A 19,631-nucleotide genomic window follows, 5' to 3' on the forward strand; every position below is an offset into this window, starting at 1 on the left:
TCCAACTGACCCCTAAGGAGATTGGACCCCATGCTCACCCAATTGACCGGATAGTGTTAACCACCCTATTTAAAATGACCCATAACTCCATACCAGGCTAGAGCCCTAACTGGTATGGATGTGGGAGAGGCTCCTGCCAGAAGGACATCTTTCTATCATCCAGGCCCAGAAAGGCTGGCCCAGGTTAATAAGCCAACTGTCCACTGGTCTCCGTGTCAACCCAAAGTATCTAGCAACAGAAGCTGGGACACCCAGTGGTGCAAGACCTGAGCCGGACACTGAACTGGAATCCCCTAAAGAGGCTAAAGTCCCTTGAAGACACCCCAATCTCCTGACAATCAACCTAACCACAGTCGCTGGGTTTGAACAGTTGAACCTTCAGGTTACCAAAGTGAACAGGCAAGAACTAAGCTGGACAAGAGCTGCACAGCACTATGATCCCAGGCCCTGGCACCCACAGAGGGAGATGCCCAGCATTCCCCTGTGGATCACCCAGGCCAGCTTGAGCATCACTCGAGTGCTAACCACCCTGAAAAACCCCAGACTCTTTTGAGGATACTTCACCAGGAGTCGGACAGGCAGAGTTCTGAAACCAGTGGCTTTGCTTATGCCTGATCCTCAACAGAGGGAATTCAGAACTCTAGCCCCGAATGGTCTTTCCCATACAGATGAATTTCGAATGCTCCAAAGTCATCTAAACCTTCCACATCCCAGGACCGAACAATGTCCTTGCTGAAGCACTGTCCCGGGTTTAAACCACGAATAAAGGAAACGCAGCAGGGAGCTGCCATTGTCCCTTCTAGCTGTGTGTCTATATGCCAGTGTGACACTGCTTCAGAGCTTACAAAGGAGCCCAAAACCTCTTTTGAAATTATTAATGGATGAAACATTAACCATCTTAAGAATGCAGACAAAGGAATATACATCCTTTGTCTAAAATAAAGTGGAGAAGTGGGAGTCATTACACATGACAAACCCCTCCCATCTGGGAGAACCAGTTACCCTCCCTTGTAGAGCTGCAAAGCAGACTGCCATCTTCCATCTAGCAAGCAGCAGCTCAGAACAAGGGCTCCGTCCAGGTGAATGCTTGGCCCCCGTCTACTCCGTTTCTACTGGAACTTCGGTACCAACAAATTCATCTCTTCGTGCCTGGAAAAGTGAATTGTCCAGCTTCAGTCTTTAGCCTGCCGGTCGCCGTGAAAGAATACACCATTTGTCTTTAATTCTAGACTCTGGACTCATGTGAAACAATAATTCTTTCTTCTGTGGTTTATGCCCTTTCTTTCTCTACCCAATCCCCCCCTCCCCACCTTTCTTGTAAGAATGAAAAAGGAGGGTACATTGTGACCTCTCCTCTCATGTTTTGAGTTCATGAAAATAAACTACCCCCTTGAGTTTACCCCGACTCAAGTTTGCTGTGGAGTTGTTAATGGAAATTGGCTCACACCAAAACTGAAGACTTTGGAAAATGTGCTACCACTATATAAAGGGGGAAATCAAAATCAAAATACCTTTGTTTTTGGATGGGTGGTGAGAGGAGAAATCAGGACTGTTTAAATTAATCTTCCTCCTGTCTGTAAGAGAAATTGGGAGATCAAGTCTGAGAAAATCCAATAGGAATTTGACCCGAGTCCAAAGTTAAGAAATGAGCCAAATCTGATACAAAAGAGTCAATTGGAAGCCAAAAAGCACACTCTCTGGCTGGAACAAATTTTAAAGCATAAGTAACTTACTGGGAATTCCGCGGTGCTAACTCAGCTCCTGACTCCCCAAAGCTTGTCTGCCATCTTCAAGGCTCAAATCAGGAGTGCGATGGACTACTCCACACTTGCCTGGATGAGTGCAACTCCTACAACACTCAATAAGCTTGACACTGTCCAGGACAAAGCAGCCTGCTTGATTGGCACCCCATCCACTATCTTAAACATTCACTCCCTCTACCACCGATGCACAGTGGTAGCTGTGTGTACCATCTACAAGATGCACTGCAGCAACTCACCAAGGCTTCTATGACAGCACTGTCCAAACCCACAACCTCTGTCACCTAGAAGGCCAAGGGCAGCAGGTGCAGGTAGTAGTGATCCCATGCTAGTTCCTTTCCAAGCCATGCACCATTCTGAATTGGAACTATATCACCGTTCCTTCACTGTCGCTGGGGCAAAATCCTGGAACTCTCTCCCAAGCGGCACTGTGGATGTACCACACCACATGGACTACAGTGGTCCAAGAAGGCAGCTCACCACCACCTTCCCGAGGGCAATTAGGGAAGAACAGTAACTGGTGGCCTAGCCAGCGATGCCCACATTCTGCGAAAGAAAAAAATTAGCACCCAATTGATATACAACTAACACTTTCTTTTGAATAGCAACATTTTCCAATGTCTGACCATTTAAAAAAAAAGTCTGCTTTCCCTACCAGAGTGGGAAACCTCACGTTTCATCTGTTATGATCTTGCCAACTCATTTAACCTGCCTAAATCCTTTTGCAGTCTCTTTGCATTCTCCTTGCAGCTTACTTTTCCATCCAATTTTGTACCGTAAGTAAACCTGGATACGTTACGTTCGGCCCCCTCATCTGATTAATTGATGGAGATTTTTGCTGATGCCTAAGCACAGACCTTTGTGGAACCCCACAAGTTACACCCTCTTGTTTGTCAAAAGTAGTAACAATGTTGCATGGAGATTATCTCTGTCAAGCTGACCCTGTTCTTGTTCTACGTTCATAAACAGGCACTTTCATTAGGGACTGGATATAGTATTTGGGACCCTTCACTTGCCCTTCCTTGGCTGAAATCAGATATGTTCTGACAGACTAGGGATTAAACCTGGATCTTCGGCTCTGCTTGGTAGCACAGTGCCGTCACTCATTAAAGCATTGGGGAGCTTACTTTTAAATTGAGTGTGCTGTCCAAAGCAGAGGAAATTTCAACCTTATTTTACTGACTCATCTCACTGCAACTTCCAAAGTAATGGATGAACCTCCTGATTATTAAATTACATGTAACTAAACAGTACTTTTTGTTTTAATATAGTTTCAGGACCCTGACTTTGGAAGCTTGTCTGGTGGACGTATTATCCGAATTGCTGTACATCCAGATTATCAAGGGGTAATAGTCTCTTTCTTTAAAGGAAGAATATTCAAATGTCTTCATTTATCTGGCTGTGCACTAATCTCAAATCTGCTGTTTAATATCTTACAGTAAATGAGTGTTGAATTGTGTCCATATGAATGATTTTTTTGAAAAGCAAATGTATATTTCTGTTTTGGTAAGCTGTTGAAAAGTTGATCCTTGGAGATTGAGTTAGGGTTGCTGCTTTTTTAAAAAATTTAAACATGATGTATACAGGTCATAGTGTACACTAGTCCATGTAGTTCATATCATGTAATGTATTTATTCATAAATAGCAATAAATGTTTATACTTCCATTGCATACCATAGGATCACATATCCATATTCTTGTCACTCCCCAGGATAGTTTTATGTTTCTGTCCATTAGGAGCTGAGCTGAAAATTTTCCCATTCTTTTCAAATAAAACTTTTTATAGCGAGCAGGGAGATTGGCCTAGCTTTCCAATAGTAACGACAACCAAACTGTTAGCTTTCACCATCATTACTCCTGTGAAACTGATGGCAAGTTCTGGAGCCCACACAAGCACAATTGAATACAGAAATCCAAAAGTTACAATCAGTGTTTCAACTTTTTCCAGAGGTTGAGGTTCCCTGCAAAGTGCAATTCAATTTGAAATCAGGAACTTTGTCTTACATTTAGTCTTATTGTTAAAATGCTTGAGGGCCGCCTTGTATGAGGTACCCCTGGGCTGGTAATGGTGAACTACAATCATAACTACTGCTGAGAAACCTTTCTGGATCAAAAAAAACTGATTTTATATTTGCGCAAGTATCAAATTTTTACAAACAAAAAAACTGCGGATGCTGGAAATCCAAAACAAAAACAGAATTACCTGGAAAAACTCAGCAGGTCTGGCAGCATCGGCGGAGAAGAAAAGAGTTGACGTTTCGAGTCCTCATGACCCTTCAACAGAACTGTTCTGTTGAAGGGTCATGAGGACTCGAAACGTCAACTCTTTTCTTCTCCGCCGATGCTGCCAGACCTGCTGAGTTTTTCCAGGTAAGTTTGTTTTTGTATCAAATTTTTACATTAGGATGAAAAAAAATCCACACCTTTACATTTTGTATAAGTTTTTTTTGTGGTATTTCAGTTTCTTTCTTAATCCCATGTGTATGTCCCAATCATTTATTTCACCCTTCATAAAAATTTAAAATTATAAGTGGAAGTGGTTCAGTAGTTTTTACTTTCTGATTTGCTACTTGTGAGGGTGCTACAGTGTGATTGACTGCTTACCCTACTTGACATCACTGTTGCTGGATGCCTGGAGATGCCCTTTACTTAACAACAGAAACAAGCATTCGTTGGGGAGATTGCTAGATCTTTGTGGGTAACTTTCTTTAAAGTCAGTGGCGAGCGCTGTTAGTTCGCTGCCAAGCTCAAAGGCCAGCTAACTGCCTACCTTGTGTTAGTAAAGGCTGTATTTAATCTTATCTCATAGCTGACAGTATGTATAAACCACTGTGGTGCTCAATCATAATATAAAAACAAAGTGCTGGAAAAACTCAGCAGGTCTGGCAGCGTCTGTGGAGAGAGAAACAGAGTTAACGTTTCGAGTCCAATATGACTCTTCTTTGGAATGGGGTTTTTCCTGCACTTTCTGTTTTCATTTTTATTTTAGATCCCCAGCATCGCACTATAGTCAACTCCCGTCATTAGTGACCCCCTGCATTGAGAATTTGTTTACTCAGGCAAATGTGTATGTATACCAAAACTTTGCTTATCCGCGATTTAGAATGTTAAACTCTCACCTTTCCCAATCCTTGCCCATGTAGAAAGCACATGCTGTGCATATGCTGTCTCTGCACATGCGTAATAATGGAACCCCCGCGAATGACGGGAGCTGACTGTGTTTTGCTTTAATTTTAGTGATGCTCAATCGTGTTGATGATGTATTTAACCCCATACACCTATAAGAGCACTTCATCCACATGAGCTAGTGAAAGGGAATTTATATTTATGTTAGGAAATTATGCCTCCAAGAATTGTGTTGAGCCTTTGCAAGCTTCGTTAAATTAAAACTTTCAGCTGCCAGCAAGGAGGAGAAATTATTTTTAATTGACTGTTTTCAAATTTAAGAGGAAAGGATACAGCCAGATCATTTCCTTAAAGGTTTAAAACTTCTAAGTGCTAATTCCAAAATTGCAGGCATCAAAACTTAAATATTGTTTGCAATAATCCATTAAAGCCTTTGTCATTTTTTTCTCTCTTTGTTCCTATGGCTAGATGGGATATGGAAGCCGAGCTGTAGAGTTGCTGCAGTTGTATTATGAAGGGAAATTTCCATGTCTAGAGGAGCAAGAGAGCCATAAATCCACCGAGATAACCACCATCAGCAATGAGGTATGCAGCTTTTGAGTTTGCAACGACAAGATGACAGTAGAATTGTTAAAGCCAGATCGCTGATGAAATGTCAATGAGCTTTCCCAATAGATTTGTTTAGCACAGAATGGCATTTTAGCTTCAGTAGTCTCACTGAAGAGGTTTGTAATCCACAGGCGTGTGTAGCAGACTGTTTTGCCATGAATTCTTGCATAAGTATTTAAGTTATTGTCTAGACCATAAAGATGTGCTATCTTTGATTTTTATTTTGATGACATTAATGCCAGTGATTTTTTTCTTGAACAGAAGAATGTAAGAGTTTAAATGCACCTGTAGTCCCTCCCATAGACAAGAACTTTCCAATCTTGCTGTTTACTTTTAAATGTGTCAATTCTTTCAAGCTGGGCAAAGAAAAAATGAGTTTTTCACCTTGTACCAGTTTAGTTAGCTTCATTCACATTCATTTCACTGAATATTTATGCATGGTAACCCAGTTTAGCCAGGGCCAGTGCAAGAGTATTTAGTACCCTTGCCCCCCAGCGATGTCCTGTGACCTGTTTGTTTACTTTGTTTTACATGCTATATCTGCAATTAAGGACTGTAATATTCTCCAGAATGATTCTATTATGTAAATCCACACAATAAAGGGAATCACTGATCAAGGATGCAATGGATAGGGTGCAGTGTATATTGATGAAAGAAGCTGTTAAACTTAACTTGAAATCAAGTGTTTATGTATTCACATGTTAAAGCCACTTTTTTATTTTGCTGATCCTCTAGGCTGGTGGTATTAACAGACTGTAAAAGTGGTTTAAATGCACCATATGTGAATAATACCTTTAGTTTTACCTTGATCTCACTCGTAAACCAAATATACTACTGACATTAACAGAACAGAGAGGAAGCTGAAATCTAAATATTAATGAAAACAATGGCAAAAGTCACGGATAACTAACTTAACTGATAGTTCAAAGCAATTGTTCAAATGCAGGCACATTGTGGACACTGGGTTAAAATCCTGGAACTCCCTCCCTAACAGCACTATAGGTGTACCAACACCACATGGACTGCAGCAGTGCAAGAAGGCAGCTCACCACCACTTTCTCAAGGTCAACTAGGGATGGGCAATAAATGCTGGCCCAGCCAGCGAAGCCCATATCCTGTGAATGCCTTTGGGGTAAAAGACACAAAAGCATCCCTGAGATGAGGGGGAACCACGAGCTGCCTTTTTATTCAGAGAATGTGGGCATCGCTGGCTGGGCCAGCAATTGTTGCCCATCCCTAATTGCCCTTGCAATTAGTAGAACCTGACAGTAGTAGGGAAAATTCTAGAATCTATTATTAGGGCGCTTGGAAAATTATAGTATGGTTAGGCAGAGTCATCACCAGTTTATAAAAAGAAAAGCATGTTTGACAAGTCTTAGAGGTTGTAACTAGAGGGATGTAATGTATTTGGGTTTTCAAAAAGGTTTTGATAATTTGCAATACAAGAAGTCATTATACGGGGTTCATGAGATCGGGGGTAATATATTGCCATTGATTGAGGATTGATAAATGGATATAAAACAGAATAGGAATAAAGGGGGCATTTTTAAGTTGGCAGGGTGCTAAGAGCATGAATCAGCGCTTGGACTTCAGCTATTTACAATTTATATCAATAACTTAGATGAGTGGCACAAGTATAAAGGATCCAGATTTGCTAATCGTACAAAGTTAGGTGAGAAAGTAAGCTGTGAGGAGGACACTAGTTGCAAAAGAATTTAGATAGGTTGTGTGGGCAAGAACATGGCAGATGGCATATATTGTTTAGAAATGTGAAGTTATCCACTTTTGTAGGAAAGATGGAGAACATTGGTATTCAGAGGGGCCTTAAGGTATAGCAAGCAATTAGGAAAGCAAATGGAATGTTAGCCTTTATTACAAAGGGATTGGAGTATAAGACTGATCTTATTACAATTGTATGGGGTCTTGGTGAGACTACACCTATATACAGTTTTGGTGTCCTTACCTAAGGAAGGATAAACTTTCCTTTGTCAGTGTGCACCAAAGTTTCACTAGACTAATTCGTGCGATGAGAGAATTGCCCTATGAGTTGAATAGACCTAAATTCCCTTGTGTTTAGAAGAATGAGAGGTGATCTAATTGAAGCATATAAAATTCTTAAGGGGCTTGACAGTGTAGATGCTGGAAGGATGTTTCCCCTGGCTGAGAAGTACAGAACGAGAATTCACTCTCAGAATAAGGGGTCGACCATTTATGATTAAGATGAGGAGAACTTTTTTTCACCCAAAGGGTTGAGTCTTTGGAATTCTTTACACTAGAGAAAAACATTGGACTTAGGAGCAGGAGTAGGCCATCCCTGCCCTTCGAGCCTGCTCCACCACTCAATAAGATCGTGGTTGATCTGGTTGTGGTCTCAGCTCCACTTTGCTGCCTGCCCTGTGAATGAGCTGTGACTGCTCAGTTGTTGAATATATTCCAGACAGAGATTGATTTTTAGCTACTAAAGGAATTAAGGCACATGGGGATAGTGCGGGAAGGCAGAATTGAGGTAGAAGATCAGCTACGATATGTTGAATGTCAGAGCAGGCCCTAAGAGTCAAATGGCCTACTCCTCCTGTTTCTTTCTAACTTCAGACTTGTCTATTGGGTAAATAATTTCTCTATTCCAGAATTTTTTTCTCTCCTGTTTCTCAATCCTTCTCCCTCTGTTTATTCCTGCAACCAAGCCTTGTTCCCCAGTTATAGGCAACTTCCTACTCACTTCAGATCATATTCCAGTGGTCGATTATTGAAGCACCCCGTTGTCTTGCCTTTTTCTCCTATCCAGCTATTCCTTTCTGCTGTGAAGTGCATATTCATAACATTGCAGTTGTGGTAAAGAACTTGGTGTTTAAGATATTTATTTTAGTAATTTCAGTGCCAGGACATCGCTGCAGGAGTTCATCAGAATAGTGTACTAGACCCAACCATCTTCAGCTGTTTCATCAATGACCTTCCCTCCATTAAAAGGTTAGAATGTTCACTGATGATTGCACAATGCTCAGTACCATTCGTGACTCCTCAGACACTGAAGCAGTCTGTGTCCATGTGCAGCAAGCCTTGGGCAATATTCAGGCTTGGGCAGATAAGTGGCAAGTAACATTTGCACCAAACAAGTGCCAGGCAATGACCATCTCCACCAAGAGCAAATGTAATCTCTGCCCTTGACAGTCAATGGCATTACCATTGCTAAATCCCCCACTATCAACATCCTGGGGTGTTACCTTTGACCAGAAAATGAACTGGAACAGCCATATAAATACTGTGGCTACAAGAGCTGGTCAGAAGCTGAGAATTCTGCGGAGTGAGATTTTTTTTATGTGGGAGTCACCGGCTAGGCTACCATTTATTGCCTATCCCTAATTGCCCTCGAGAAGGTAGTGGTGAGCTGCTGCCTTGAACTGCTGCAGCCCATGTGGTGTAGGTACACCCAAAGTGCTTTTAGGGAGGGAGTTCCAGGATTTTGACCCAGTGACAGTGAGGGATCAGCGATATATTTCCAAGTCAGGATAGCAAGTGACTTGGAGGGGATCTTCCAGATGGTGTCTTCCCATGAGTCTGCTGCTGTTGTTCTTCTAGATGGTAGAGTTCCTGGGTTTGGAAGGTGCTGTCAAAGAAGCCTTGGTGAATTCCTGCAGTGTATCTTGTAGATGGTAAACACTGCTGCTACTGTGCGCCATTGATGGAGGGAGTGAATGGCACCACATCCACAAACAATCAAGCGGGCTGCTTTGCCCTGGACAGTGTCAAGTTTCATGAGCGTTGTGGGAACTGCACTCATCCAGGCAAGTGGGCAGTATTCCATCACATTCCTGACTTGTGCTTTGTAGATGGTGGACAGGCTTTGGGGAGTCAGAAGATGAGTTACCCCAAGATTCTAGAGTCTGACCTGCTCTTGCAACCACAGTATTTATATGGCTAGCTCAGTTCAGTTTCTGGTCAATGGAACCCCCAGGATGTTGATCGTGGGGGATTCAGCGATGTTAATGCCATTGAATGTCATGGGGCAATGGTTAGATTCTCTCTTTGGAGATGATCATTGCCTGGCACTTGTGTGGCACAAATGTTACTTGCCAGTTGTCAGCCCAAGCCTGGATATTGTCCAGGTTTTGCTGCATTTGGACATGGACTGCCTCAGGAACTGAGGAGTTGCGAATGGAGCTGAACATTGCGCAATTATCAGCGAACATTCCCATCTTTGACCTTATGATAGAAGGAAGGTCGTTGATGAACAGCTGAACATGGCTGCCCTAGGGCACTACCCTGAGGAACTCCTGCAGTGATGTCCTGGAACTGAGATGATTGACATCCAACCATCCTTCTTTGTGCTTGGTATGACTCCAACTAGTGGAGAGTTTTGCTAGGGTTCCTTGATGTCACACTTGGTGAAATGCTGCCTTGATGTCAAGGGCAGTCACTCTTGCATTACTTCTCGAGTTCAGCTCTCTTGACCATGTTTGAACCAAGGCTGTAATGAGGTTAGGAACTGAGTGACCCTGGCAGAACCCAAACTGAGCATCAGTGAGCAGGATATTGCTGAACGAGTGCCGCTTGATAGCACTGTTGATAACCCTTTCCATCACTTTACTGACACCTCCTGACCCCCTAAAGCCTGTCCCTCATCCACAAGGCAAAAGTCAGTAGTGTGATGAAATACTCTCCACTTGCCTGGATGAGTGCAGCTCCAACAACGCTCAAGAAGCTCGACACCATCCATGACAAAGCAGCCTGCATGCTATGCATTACATCCATCAACTTAAACCTCACTCCCTCCACCACTGACACACAATAGCAGCGGTTTGTGCCATCTACGAGATGCACTAAAGCCATTCACCAAGGTTCCTTCAGTACCTTCCAAACCCACAACCTCTACCACCTGGAAAGAGAAGGACAGCAGATGTTTGGGAACACCACCACCTGCAAGTTCCCCTCCAAGCCGCACACTGTCCTGGCTTGAGCCGTATCGCTGTTCCTTCACTGTCACTGGGTCAAAGCCCTGGAAACCCCTTCCTGACAGCACTGTGGGTGTACCGACACCTCAGGGACTGCAGAGTTTCAAGAAGGCAGCACACCACCACCTGCTCAAGGGCTATTAGGAATGGGCACTAAATGCTGGACTAACCAGTGATGCCCACATCCCATGAGCGAATAAGGGGAAAAAGTTGCTGAAAAAAGAGACGCCAAAGCTTTTTGTCTTGCACTCATCAGGACACTTCACAGGAATACCAATATAAGGAGAAAACAAAATTTATACTGTATGTGAAGAGAGTGCTGATTGGTTGGCAAGTGGACTCCGATTGGCAGAGGCATTGCTGTGGAGAATGCACCAGTGATGGTGACTCAGATAATTGCCAAGCATTGTTTGAAATTTAACCAGGCAGCGTGATCCTGAATGGGGAAGGCATTGCCCTGAGGAATGAGTCAGCGAATGGTTGTCACTTATTTTGTATTGCTGAAACAAGCGCAACGTGTGTACATATTCTTTCTGACTGCAAAGAACAGTGCCTTGCATATTAACATATATAGCTTCCAATACACTTGTCAATCAATCAGCACTCTCTTCACATACAGAATGAATTGTTGTTTCCCTTTATTTTGGCATTGTTGTGAAGTGTCCTGATGAGTACAAAGTGAAAAAGACATGTCTCTTTTTACAGCTCAAGTTCTATACTGCCAAAGGAAAAAAAGATTTTCCATGAGGAAAATTGGTCAACCCATTGGAACTATGAGCTGGAATATGCATTTTTTAAAACTGCATAGACATTGACTTGGTAGAAATGTTTTGTGAATGAACCTGAAGGATAAATGGCTTGATTTATGTCATAGTGAAACCATTATTTTACTCAGGCTATCAGTTTACTCGAAGAGATGTTGTCTCCACGCAAAGACTTGCCACCATTACTGCTGAAACTCAATGAGCGGCCAACAGAAAAGCTTGATTACCTGGGTGTATCATATGGACTCACGCCACAGCTGCTGAAGTAAGTTACAATGTCTGTTCAACAGGGCAGACATTTTAAAGTATTTTATGGCTCCTCACACACTGGTAGTTTTAGCACATGGCATTTAACATTTTTTATTGAAATATATCTTTAGGTGATTATGGAATTGAATTTTCAAGAATTGAAGCAACATTTCCTATTTGCCCCTTAATTCATGTTTTTCCCAAAATGAGTCACGTTGATATTAAGTTTTTTTTAACAAGGTTTCCTAAATTTTATTTTACTATTATAAACTTAGTAGGAAGTGAAGCTTGCTGGGGGAAACTTTTTTTCTTCTCTGGGTATAGTTAGTTGAGCATGGGTACAATCTGGAACATGTTCTTGTAAATCACTGAACCAGAATTTGAATCACCCTGTTGACTTAGTCATTTGCTTTATCACAGAATCCACAATATTAAAATAACTAAAATAATTTAGGACAATAAATGTTAAAAGTTGTCAACTGACCTCCCAGCATTAGTAAAACATAAAGTTATTGTTTTGGATAGAAACCCTTGATCATCTTTCGATTTTGAGCACTAATTTCTATCTGAAGTTTAATTCTTTCCTCTCTACAAATGCTGATCAAGCTGATGTAAATACTTCCAATAATTTCTATTTTTTTTCAGCTACCCTGCCAAGTATAATTTAGGATACAACTTACTGGTGCTCTTTATGTGAGATATGTGCTGTTATTAACAGCACAATCTAATAAATACAAAATCTCAGTGATCTCCTTCAAAATAATCTTGTCCTCTTACTAGAGCCTTTTAATGATCATTGAAGTTAGATGGCAAAAGGCCTGTGCAGATTTTGAAAGCTAGAAATAACTGCATTCTCAAGGGGGATGGCTGGGGTAATTACTGTATTAACTGTTCAGCCTGGTAAGGGATAGCTTTTGAGCAGCAGCTTAATAGTCAGTCTAAATGCCGGGTCTTTCAGATGGGACCTATTTCTGTACAACCTCCAAAAAGCTTTTCATAGTGTATTTCTACCCACAGCAAAGTGCTTGAAGGCAATAGAGAATATGCCTTTCATACAGCAATACCTGCAATTACAGACATTTTAAGCTATAACCAAGCTCTTCAATGTAGTTGCATTGAGCAACTAAAATAATTAGAATTCTTATGTTGTTTGACATAGATCCAGTGCACTTTGAGCTACAGGAACTTCAAGGCCTCCATTTTGACTGCCCCTTCCATATTTTTAATGTGTACATCATATAAAATCTATTGCTGACCTAATGCTTCTAACAGTAGAATGTTGGGCCCTTGACTTGAGGATTGTCCTGAAGAATCCTAGACTTTATGGTCAATACTTGAATGAACAAAAACTGTGACATTTTGGATGGGAAGGGAAAGGTCATTCTTACCCCCAAGAAATGAATCTCAATTAAAAGAGTGTTGGATAATTGAGATGGTAACCTGTGATATTACTGCCATTCTGCTGCTTGAAATATGACAGTTACTGTATCTGCAAGGGCAGAAGGATGTGATGTTTTGTGGAGCCAATAGTGTCCATAGCTTAGGCTGTCCACTGTTCATGCAAAAGTCCTCTCAATGCCTGTTGGGGGATGTCAGTTATGTGAATGTGTGCAGAAGCACTTTGTAAGAAGTGACTGCCGTACTGTAGATTAAAGGAAAATACCCGGATGTCCTTAGGAACAGGAAATGAAGCTCATTTAAAAGATTTGTATCAAAGTGATTTCCAGCCAAACTCATTTTTAAATCTGCATTTGTTTTGTTTTAAGGTTCTGGAAGCGAGCTGGATACGTTCCAGTGTATCTAAGGCAGACACCTGTGAGTTCTTTGACTTCTCAATTTTAGTAGAATGTGTTAATTCGAATGCCTTTAGTCTGTACAAAGTAATAACTGGAATGAGGAATAGTACCTGAAATAATTCATTTCTATGAAGTGATTAACTACACAATACATATTGTGCATTACTGTCTAAGCAAATTGCACAGTACTGTATAATCCAGTTGCATTGACACAGAAATAAAATCTTGCTGAATTGTTTTATATGTGGAACAGATTCACTGTACAGTAAATCCCTGGTCTGAAAAGCGTTGGGTCCCACCTGGTTTGGATTAGTGTTGACCCAGTGTACAATAGTGGGGGAAGGGGGATTTTTTTGGAAATTTGCTGATTTTTGTATTAGAAGACTGCCCTCAGCTGGCACAGGTTAGATCAGGCTCGTCCAACCTTTTTGCATGGGGGAGGGCCACATTTCAATTTTCCTCATGGTGTTTTTGTGGGGGGGGGGTGGAGAGCAATGAGCAAATTTCAGAAAGATGAAACATGAATTTCAAAAACAAAAGCTTACGTATGAAAAGAAACAACTCGCTGAGCAAAAATATCACAGTAATAAATAGATGGTTTATTACTCATTTTTTGAAAATTAAGGTGGCCATTCGAGTGTGAATAGGGATGTGTGTGTGTCCAGCTTATTCACTGTCAGGATGTTCAATTACTCACCCTCACCCCTGTGAGAGTTGGTGTGTGGCTCAATTTAAATGAGAACCCTGAGGCTGGAAGTGAGCCAGACAAACACTGACCTCCAATCTCCAACCCCTCCCCCCCCCCTCTGTCTCTCTCTCTCTGTATCTCTCTCTCCCCCTCTGTCGCTCTCTCTGCCCCCCCTGTCTCTCTCTCTTCCCCCTGTCTCTCTCTCTTCCCCCTGTCTCTCTCTCTTCCCCCTGTCTCTCTCTCTTCCCCCTGTCTCTCTCTCTCCCCCTCTGTCTCTCTCTCTCCCCCTCTGTCTCTCTCTCTCTCCCCCCCCTCACTCCCTCTTTCCCTCACTGCCTCCCTCTCTGCCTCCCTCTCTGCCACCCTCTCTGCCTCTTGCGCTCTCTGTCTCTCTCACTCACTCTCTGTCTGTCTCTCTCTCTTTCTGACACTCTCCTTCTCTGACAGGCATATATATATATATATATATATACACACACAAACACCCATACCCCCCCCCCCCCCCCCCCCCATCTGTCTGTCTCTGACAAACTCACTTACTCTCTCAGGCAAACACCTCCTCTCTCACTCCCTTTGCGCGCATACAGAAACACCCTCTCTCTCTCACACACTCACCCCATCTTTCTCTCTCTCTCACACTCCCCCTTCCCCTCTCTCTCTCCCTCACACAGACAGTAGCCCCCTCTCTCTCTCTCACCCTTGTGCTCTCTCTTCCTCACACACACACATCCTCGCGCTCTCTCTTTCTCACTCTCCCACACTCTCACTCTCTCTCGCTCACACATACTCATACTCACCCTCCCAAAAGATGTTTTGCCTATCACACAAATGAGTGATGTGGTACATGAATTTCGGTGTCAGTGTGTTGCTAAGTATGTAGGCCGTATGTCCCAAAGACTGGTGAATTGTATCAAACAGCATGTTCCAGCCACTGTTCACAACGGGCAAGGTACAGACCATACCCAACCAGCTCATGCTTGCAAAATTCAAAACGCAGTGTCCAACATTAGATGTGATTCCGCGATTGGACAGCATTTGCTAAATAATCCTCAGTGTGCTAAGAATTACGCTGACAACCAATTTAAGATTGTCAGTTGGGCTTGCAATGTGGTGCATTTGCATGTACTGGAAGCTACATATATTAATACACTGGGCCCTGTTCTTTGCAGACAGAAAGAACATGTACACACATTGCGCCTGTTTCAGTTGAACAGAATAAGTGACAGCCATTCACTCCTCAGTTCAATGCCTTGACCAATGAGGGTCAAACTGCCTGGTTTAAATTTCAAACAAAGCTTGGCAGTTAATTGTCAGTCACCATCAGTGGTGCATTCTCCATGGCAATGCCTTTGCCAACCAATCAGCACTCTCTTCATATACAATATAAATTGTCGTTTTCCCCCTTATATTGGTATTCTTGCAAGTGTCCCGATGAGTGCAAGACGAAAAGCTTAAACATGCCTCTTTTTTGCGGTGATAGACATTTGTTTCAGAATTTTGAATGGTTATAACCCAACGATGATGACTCAAATCCCCTAAGTAAGACCTTTGTCAAGCATTACAAAAGTTTTATAACTGACATCCATCTCAGTCTTGAACATACTCAACCACTGAGCCCTCTGAGGGAGAGAATTCCAAAGATTCACCACCCTCTGACTGAAGAAATTCCTCCTCATCTCAGTCCTAAGTGGCCTGCCCCTTCCTGTGAGATTGTGACCCTTGATTCTAGACACCCCAGGCAGGGGAAACATCCTTCCTGCATCTACCCTGCTGAGCCCTGCAAGAATTTTGTATGTCTGAATGAGATTACCCCTCATTCTTCTAAATTCCAGTGAATAAAGACTCAGTCTATTTAATCGTTCCCCATAAGATAATCCCTCCATCCCAGGTATTAATTTGGTGAACCTTCATTGCACTCCCTCTATTGTCAAGTATATCTTTCCTTGGGTAAGGGAACCAAAATTGCGCACACTACTCCAGGTGCGATCTCACCAAGACTCTCTATAATTGCAGTAAGACATTTTTACTCCTGTACTCAAATCTTTTTGCAATAAAAGCCAACATACTATTTGCCATTTTGATGTCATTTGGAGGCCATGAGAGGTCATCCACTTCTGGTTGAACATGGTTGCAAATGCATTAGACTTGTCTTTTGCACTGATGAGCTGGGCTCTCCTGTCATTGAGGATGGGGATATTTATGGAGCCTCCTCCTCATGTTAGTTGTTTTAATTGTTCACCACCATTCACGACTGGATGTAGCAGGAGTGCAGAGCCTAGATCTGATCTGTTGGTTGTGAAATCATTTAGCCCTGTTTATTGCATGCTGCTTCTACTGTTTGGCACGCAAGTAGTCCTGTGTTAAAGCTTCACCAGATTGATATCTCATTTTTAGTTAGGCCTGGCATGCCCTCCTTCATTCTTCACTGAACCCAGGTTGATTGCCTAGCTCGGTGGTAATGGTAGAGTGGGGGATATGCTGGACCATGAGGCCACAGGTTGTGGTTGAGGACAATTCTGCTGCTGCTGATTGCTAACAGCATCTCATGGATGCCAAGTCTTGCATTGCTAAATCATGGAAATGCCGCACTTTAGGATTTTTAGTAGCCAGAGTGAGATGACCAGTAGGACACCCAAAGCTCTACTTCAAGGATGCTTGCCAGCATAAACATCAATGCTTGCTCCTGTTAGATACTAGCTGACAACAGAGGAAAATGGTGAAGTCATCTATGGGCTGCTATGTGCTGCCATGATGATCAGTGGCCACTGCGGCTTGTCAACAGGTACCAATACCAAAATCAACAACCCACAATTACAGCTGTTAACCACTTCATATGTGGCACTGGTGGCAGAACCCGCCTTTCACAGGCTGGTCTCTGCAGCCATCAGCAAAGGTGCATCATATGAAGCTGTCCCATCTCTGATGGATTTGATTTGCTGAATTTCCATATCTTACACAGATGGAAGGATGCAGTGATGAAGAATTGCACACAACACAATGGATGGTATCCTCAGTGTGAAGATGGGACTTCATCTCCACAAGAATTGTATGGTTGTCACTCCTCCCAATATTGTCACGGGCACATGCATCTGTGACAGGTAGACTGGTGAGGATGGGTTCAAGTAGGTTTTTCCCTCTTGGTCCTTCCAGCACCTGCTGCAGGCCCAGTCTGACAGATAATCCCTTCAGGAGTTGGCCAGCTCAGTCAATAGTGATGCTTATGGACATGTAGGGAGAGGTGTGAGAGTCCCTTTTGGAGTCTCATTTAGGTTCAGAACTGTACTTTGCATGTAACAGGAATGAGTGACTGACAAGTAATGTGTTAAAGCAACAATTTTATTGAATATTAAATAATGATAACAATTACTTAGTCTGTCCCATGACACCATCCTAAATTGGTATATATGTTACCATCTCCTTGGTACACAGCCAGCGAAGCCCACATCCCGTGAATGAATTTTTTAAAAAACAATTCCGTTCCTGGCCCTTCCTCCACTCTTCAGAGGTGACTATTCCGCTATGGCTGCAGCAGTGAGATCTTGAAACAAAGTCCCTTTAAGCCAAATTCCTGGCTCCATTCCAGCCTCCCGAAGCCTAGTACAGTCCTTTCCCAAAACAAGTCTCAATTCTAATCTATTCTCCTCACAGGCACTGCAAGCCCTGCAGATTGCACAATAAATTGGTTATGCATCTTTTGATAGTGTCTTCCCATCTGTCATCATTCAGGTGTTTTGTCCGTCAGTCAGACTTCATCTTTTGAAGACCATTCTAGGTCATCACGTTAAGGTTATTTATAGCCCCGGTCTGTAATCTAAGGGTCACTGAATGCAGTAAGAGAAGGGACTTCTGATTAAACAAAAGGCAACCTATTTTAGTATTCTAGCTTGAAAAATGGAAAACATGCCGTCTAACTCCCAGCTGTGCATGGCCATTATGAAAGAAACAAGGTCTGGGAAAACAGACCACTACTGATTATTATTGATTAATTCTTCAAAGCACAATCATAGCTGGGCTAAGATCACTGTCTACCAAGTAAGATTTAATACAAATTAACTTTAAATATTCATTATAGGCTTAAAATCAAGACCAAAGCAGAAATAAAATGCAAAAATACAATATTACAAAAATTAGTGGTTGCAGGCCTGCAGACTACTAATGGACATAGACTGCCTATGGTCAGACGGAGACAGGATCAAGAAGTTCAGTTTGCGCCTCTCCTGTCTGTAATGAGTACTGATTCATCAGTTCAACAGCTGAGTGGCGGGGGGTGGGGTGGGGTTTGGTGGCATTCGATGATAATCAGCAGGAAATTTCCTTGCCCATGTTTGACCTGATGCCATGAGGCTTCATGGGGTCCAGAGTCAATGTTAAGACTCCCAGGGCAGCTCCCTCCCAGTGGTTTATCACTGTGCTGCCACAGGGTCTGTCTTACTGGATTGGAAGGTACTGGAGAAGTCTGGGGCATTGCCTAAAGGTAGGATTGGAAGAGTATGACTATGTCAGGCTATTGCTTCACTAGTCCATGGGGCATCTCCAATTCTGGCACAATCCCCCAGATGTTAGTGAGGAGGACTTTTGCAGGTCGACTGGGCATGATGTGCTTTGTTTCCAGTGCCTTTGTTGATGCTGGGTCTGTCCCATGTTGTTATTGAACTTTTAATAAAGCCTTTGTGTTAACTGCAGAATGAACTGACTGGTGAACATTCCTGTATAATGTTGAAGACACTGAATGAGGAGGAGGATGTGGAATCTACACGAGAGAACTGGCTCCTTGCCTTCTGGACAGGTACAATCCTAACCCCTTACACTAACAAATTCCAGACTAGGGTTATGAATTATTAGCTTATACACACCTAAGTTGCCCATTATTGTTGGCATTAACAGACATTAACCTGTATTTTCAATGGGTACCATCTAGTATGATAGAACACAGTAGGAGGCCATTCGTGTAATAGTTCCTCTATTCCTTAATTCTAATCAAATAGGTTTTGTTTTTGGCTCCTCATTACCTCATCCCTCTCCAATGCTATAATAATTCTTTTGTTCATCACTGACACTCCAAACCTGTCCTTCCTTTCCTTCCACAGAAATATTACATTTCTAATCCTTTCCTTTGAGTCAGTTCTGTTTTTGCCACCGCATCTTACTCCCATGTGACAAGTTGTGTTGTAGCTCAGCAACCTTATTCATCATGCTAGGTACAGTGCACAACTATTCCAAACTCGCCTTGCTTTTGGCTCCTATATGATTCTTCCTATTTCTGAATTATTCTTTATTCTTCTGCTCTTTGTCTCCCCCAGTCTTCTGTGCACCTTGTTTCTCTTCTCTTAACATTTCCTCCTGGTGCTTGCCTTCCATAACACTAGATAACCTTACTCTGAGGACATTGGTCTCAACTCTGTTCAGATGCAACCTGTTCATTTTGAGCAGATCCCTTCTGTCCCAGAACTTGTCCCGATGTCTGAGGAATCCGAAGCCTCCCTCCTGCACCATTTCTCCAGTCATGCATTAGCCTAACTTCTCCAATTATTATACGGGCACATGGCAACAGATTAATCCAGAGATTACTGCTACCTATTGAGGCCTTGGTTTTCTTTTAAACTTCCTCCCTAAATCCTGAAACTCTGATTGCAGGACCCTCAGCCCTTTTCCTTCTTATGGCATTGATTCTGACATAGACCTCAACTTCT

General features: G+C 42.5%; 1 protein-coding gene across 3 annotated transcripts in view; it reads left to right on the plus strand.

Moving 5' to 3' along the window:
* The window catches only part of nat10 (N-acetyltransferase 10), a 173,654-nt gene that overhangs the window by 115,362 nt on the left and 38,661 nt on the right, over positions 1 to 19,631 (plus strand). For all 3 annotated transcript variants that reach the window (XM_041198131.1, XM_041198130.1, XM_041198132.1), the window contains 5 exons: positions 3,032 to 3,106; positions 5,355 to 5,471; positions 11,340 to 11,473; positions 13,224 to 13,272; positions 18,625 to 18,727. In XM_041198131.1, coding sequence (XP_041054065.1) covers positions 3,032 to 3,106; positions 5,355 to 5,471; positions 11,340 to 11,473; positions 13,224 to 13,272; positions 18,625 to 18,727 — 478 coding nt within the window. The remainder of the gene's footprint in view (positions 1 to 3,031; positions 3,107 to 5,354; positions 5,472 to 11,339; positions 11,474 to 13,223; positions 13,273 to 18,624; positions 18,728 to 19,631) is intronic.

The sequence above is a fragment of the Carcharodon carcharias genome, chromosome 10, assembly GCF_017639515.1.
Source record: "Carcharodon carcharias isolate sCarCar2 chromosome 10, sCarCar2.pri, whole genome shotgun sequence".
In the NCBI taxonomy this organism is placed as follows: Eukaryota; Metazoa; Chordata; class Chondrichthyes; order Lamniformes; family Lamnidae; genus Carcharodon; species Carcharodon carcharias.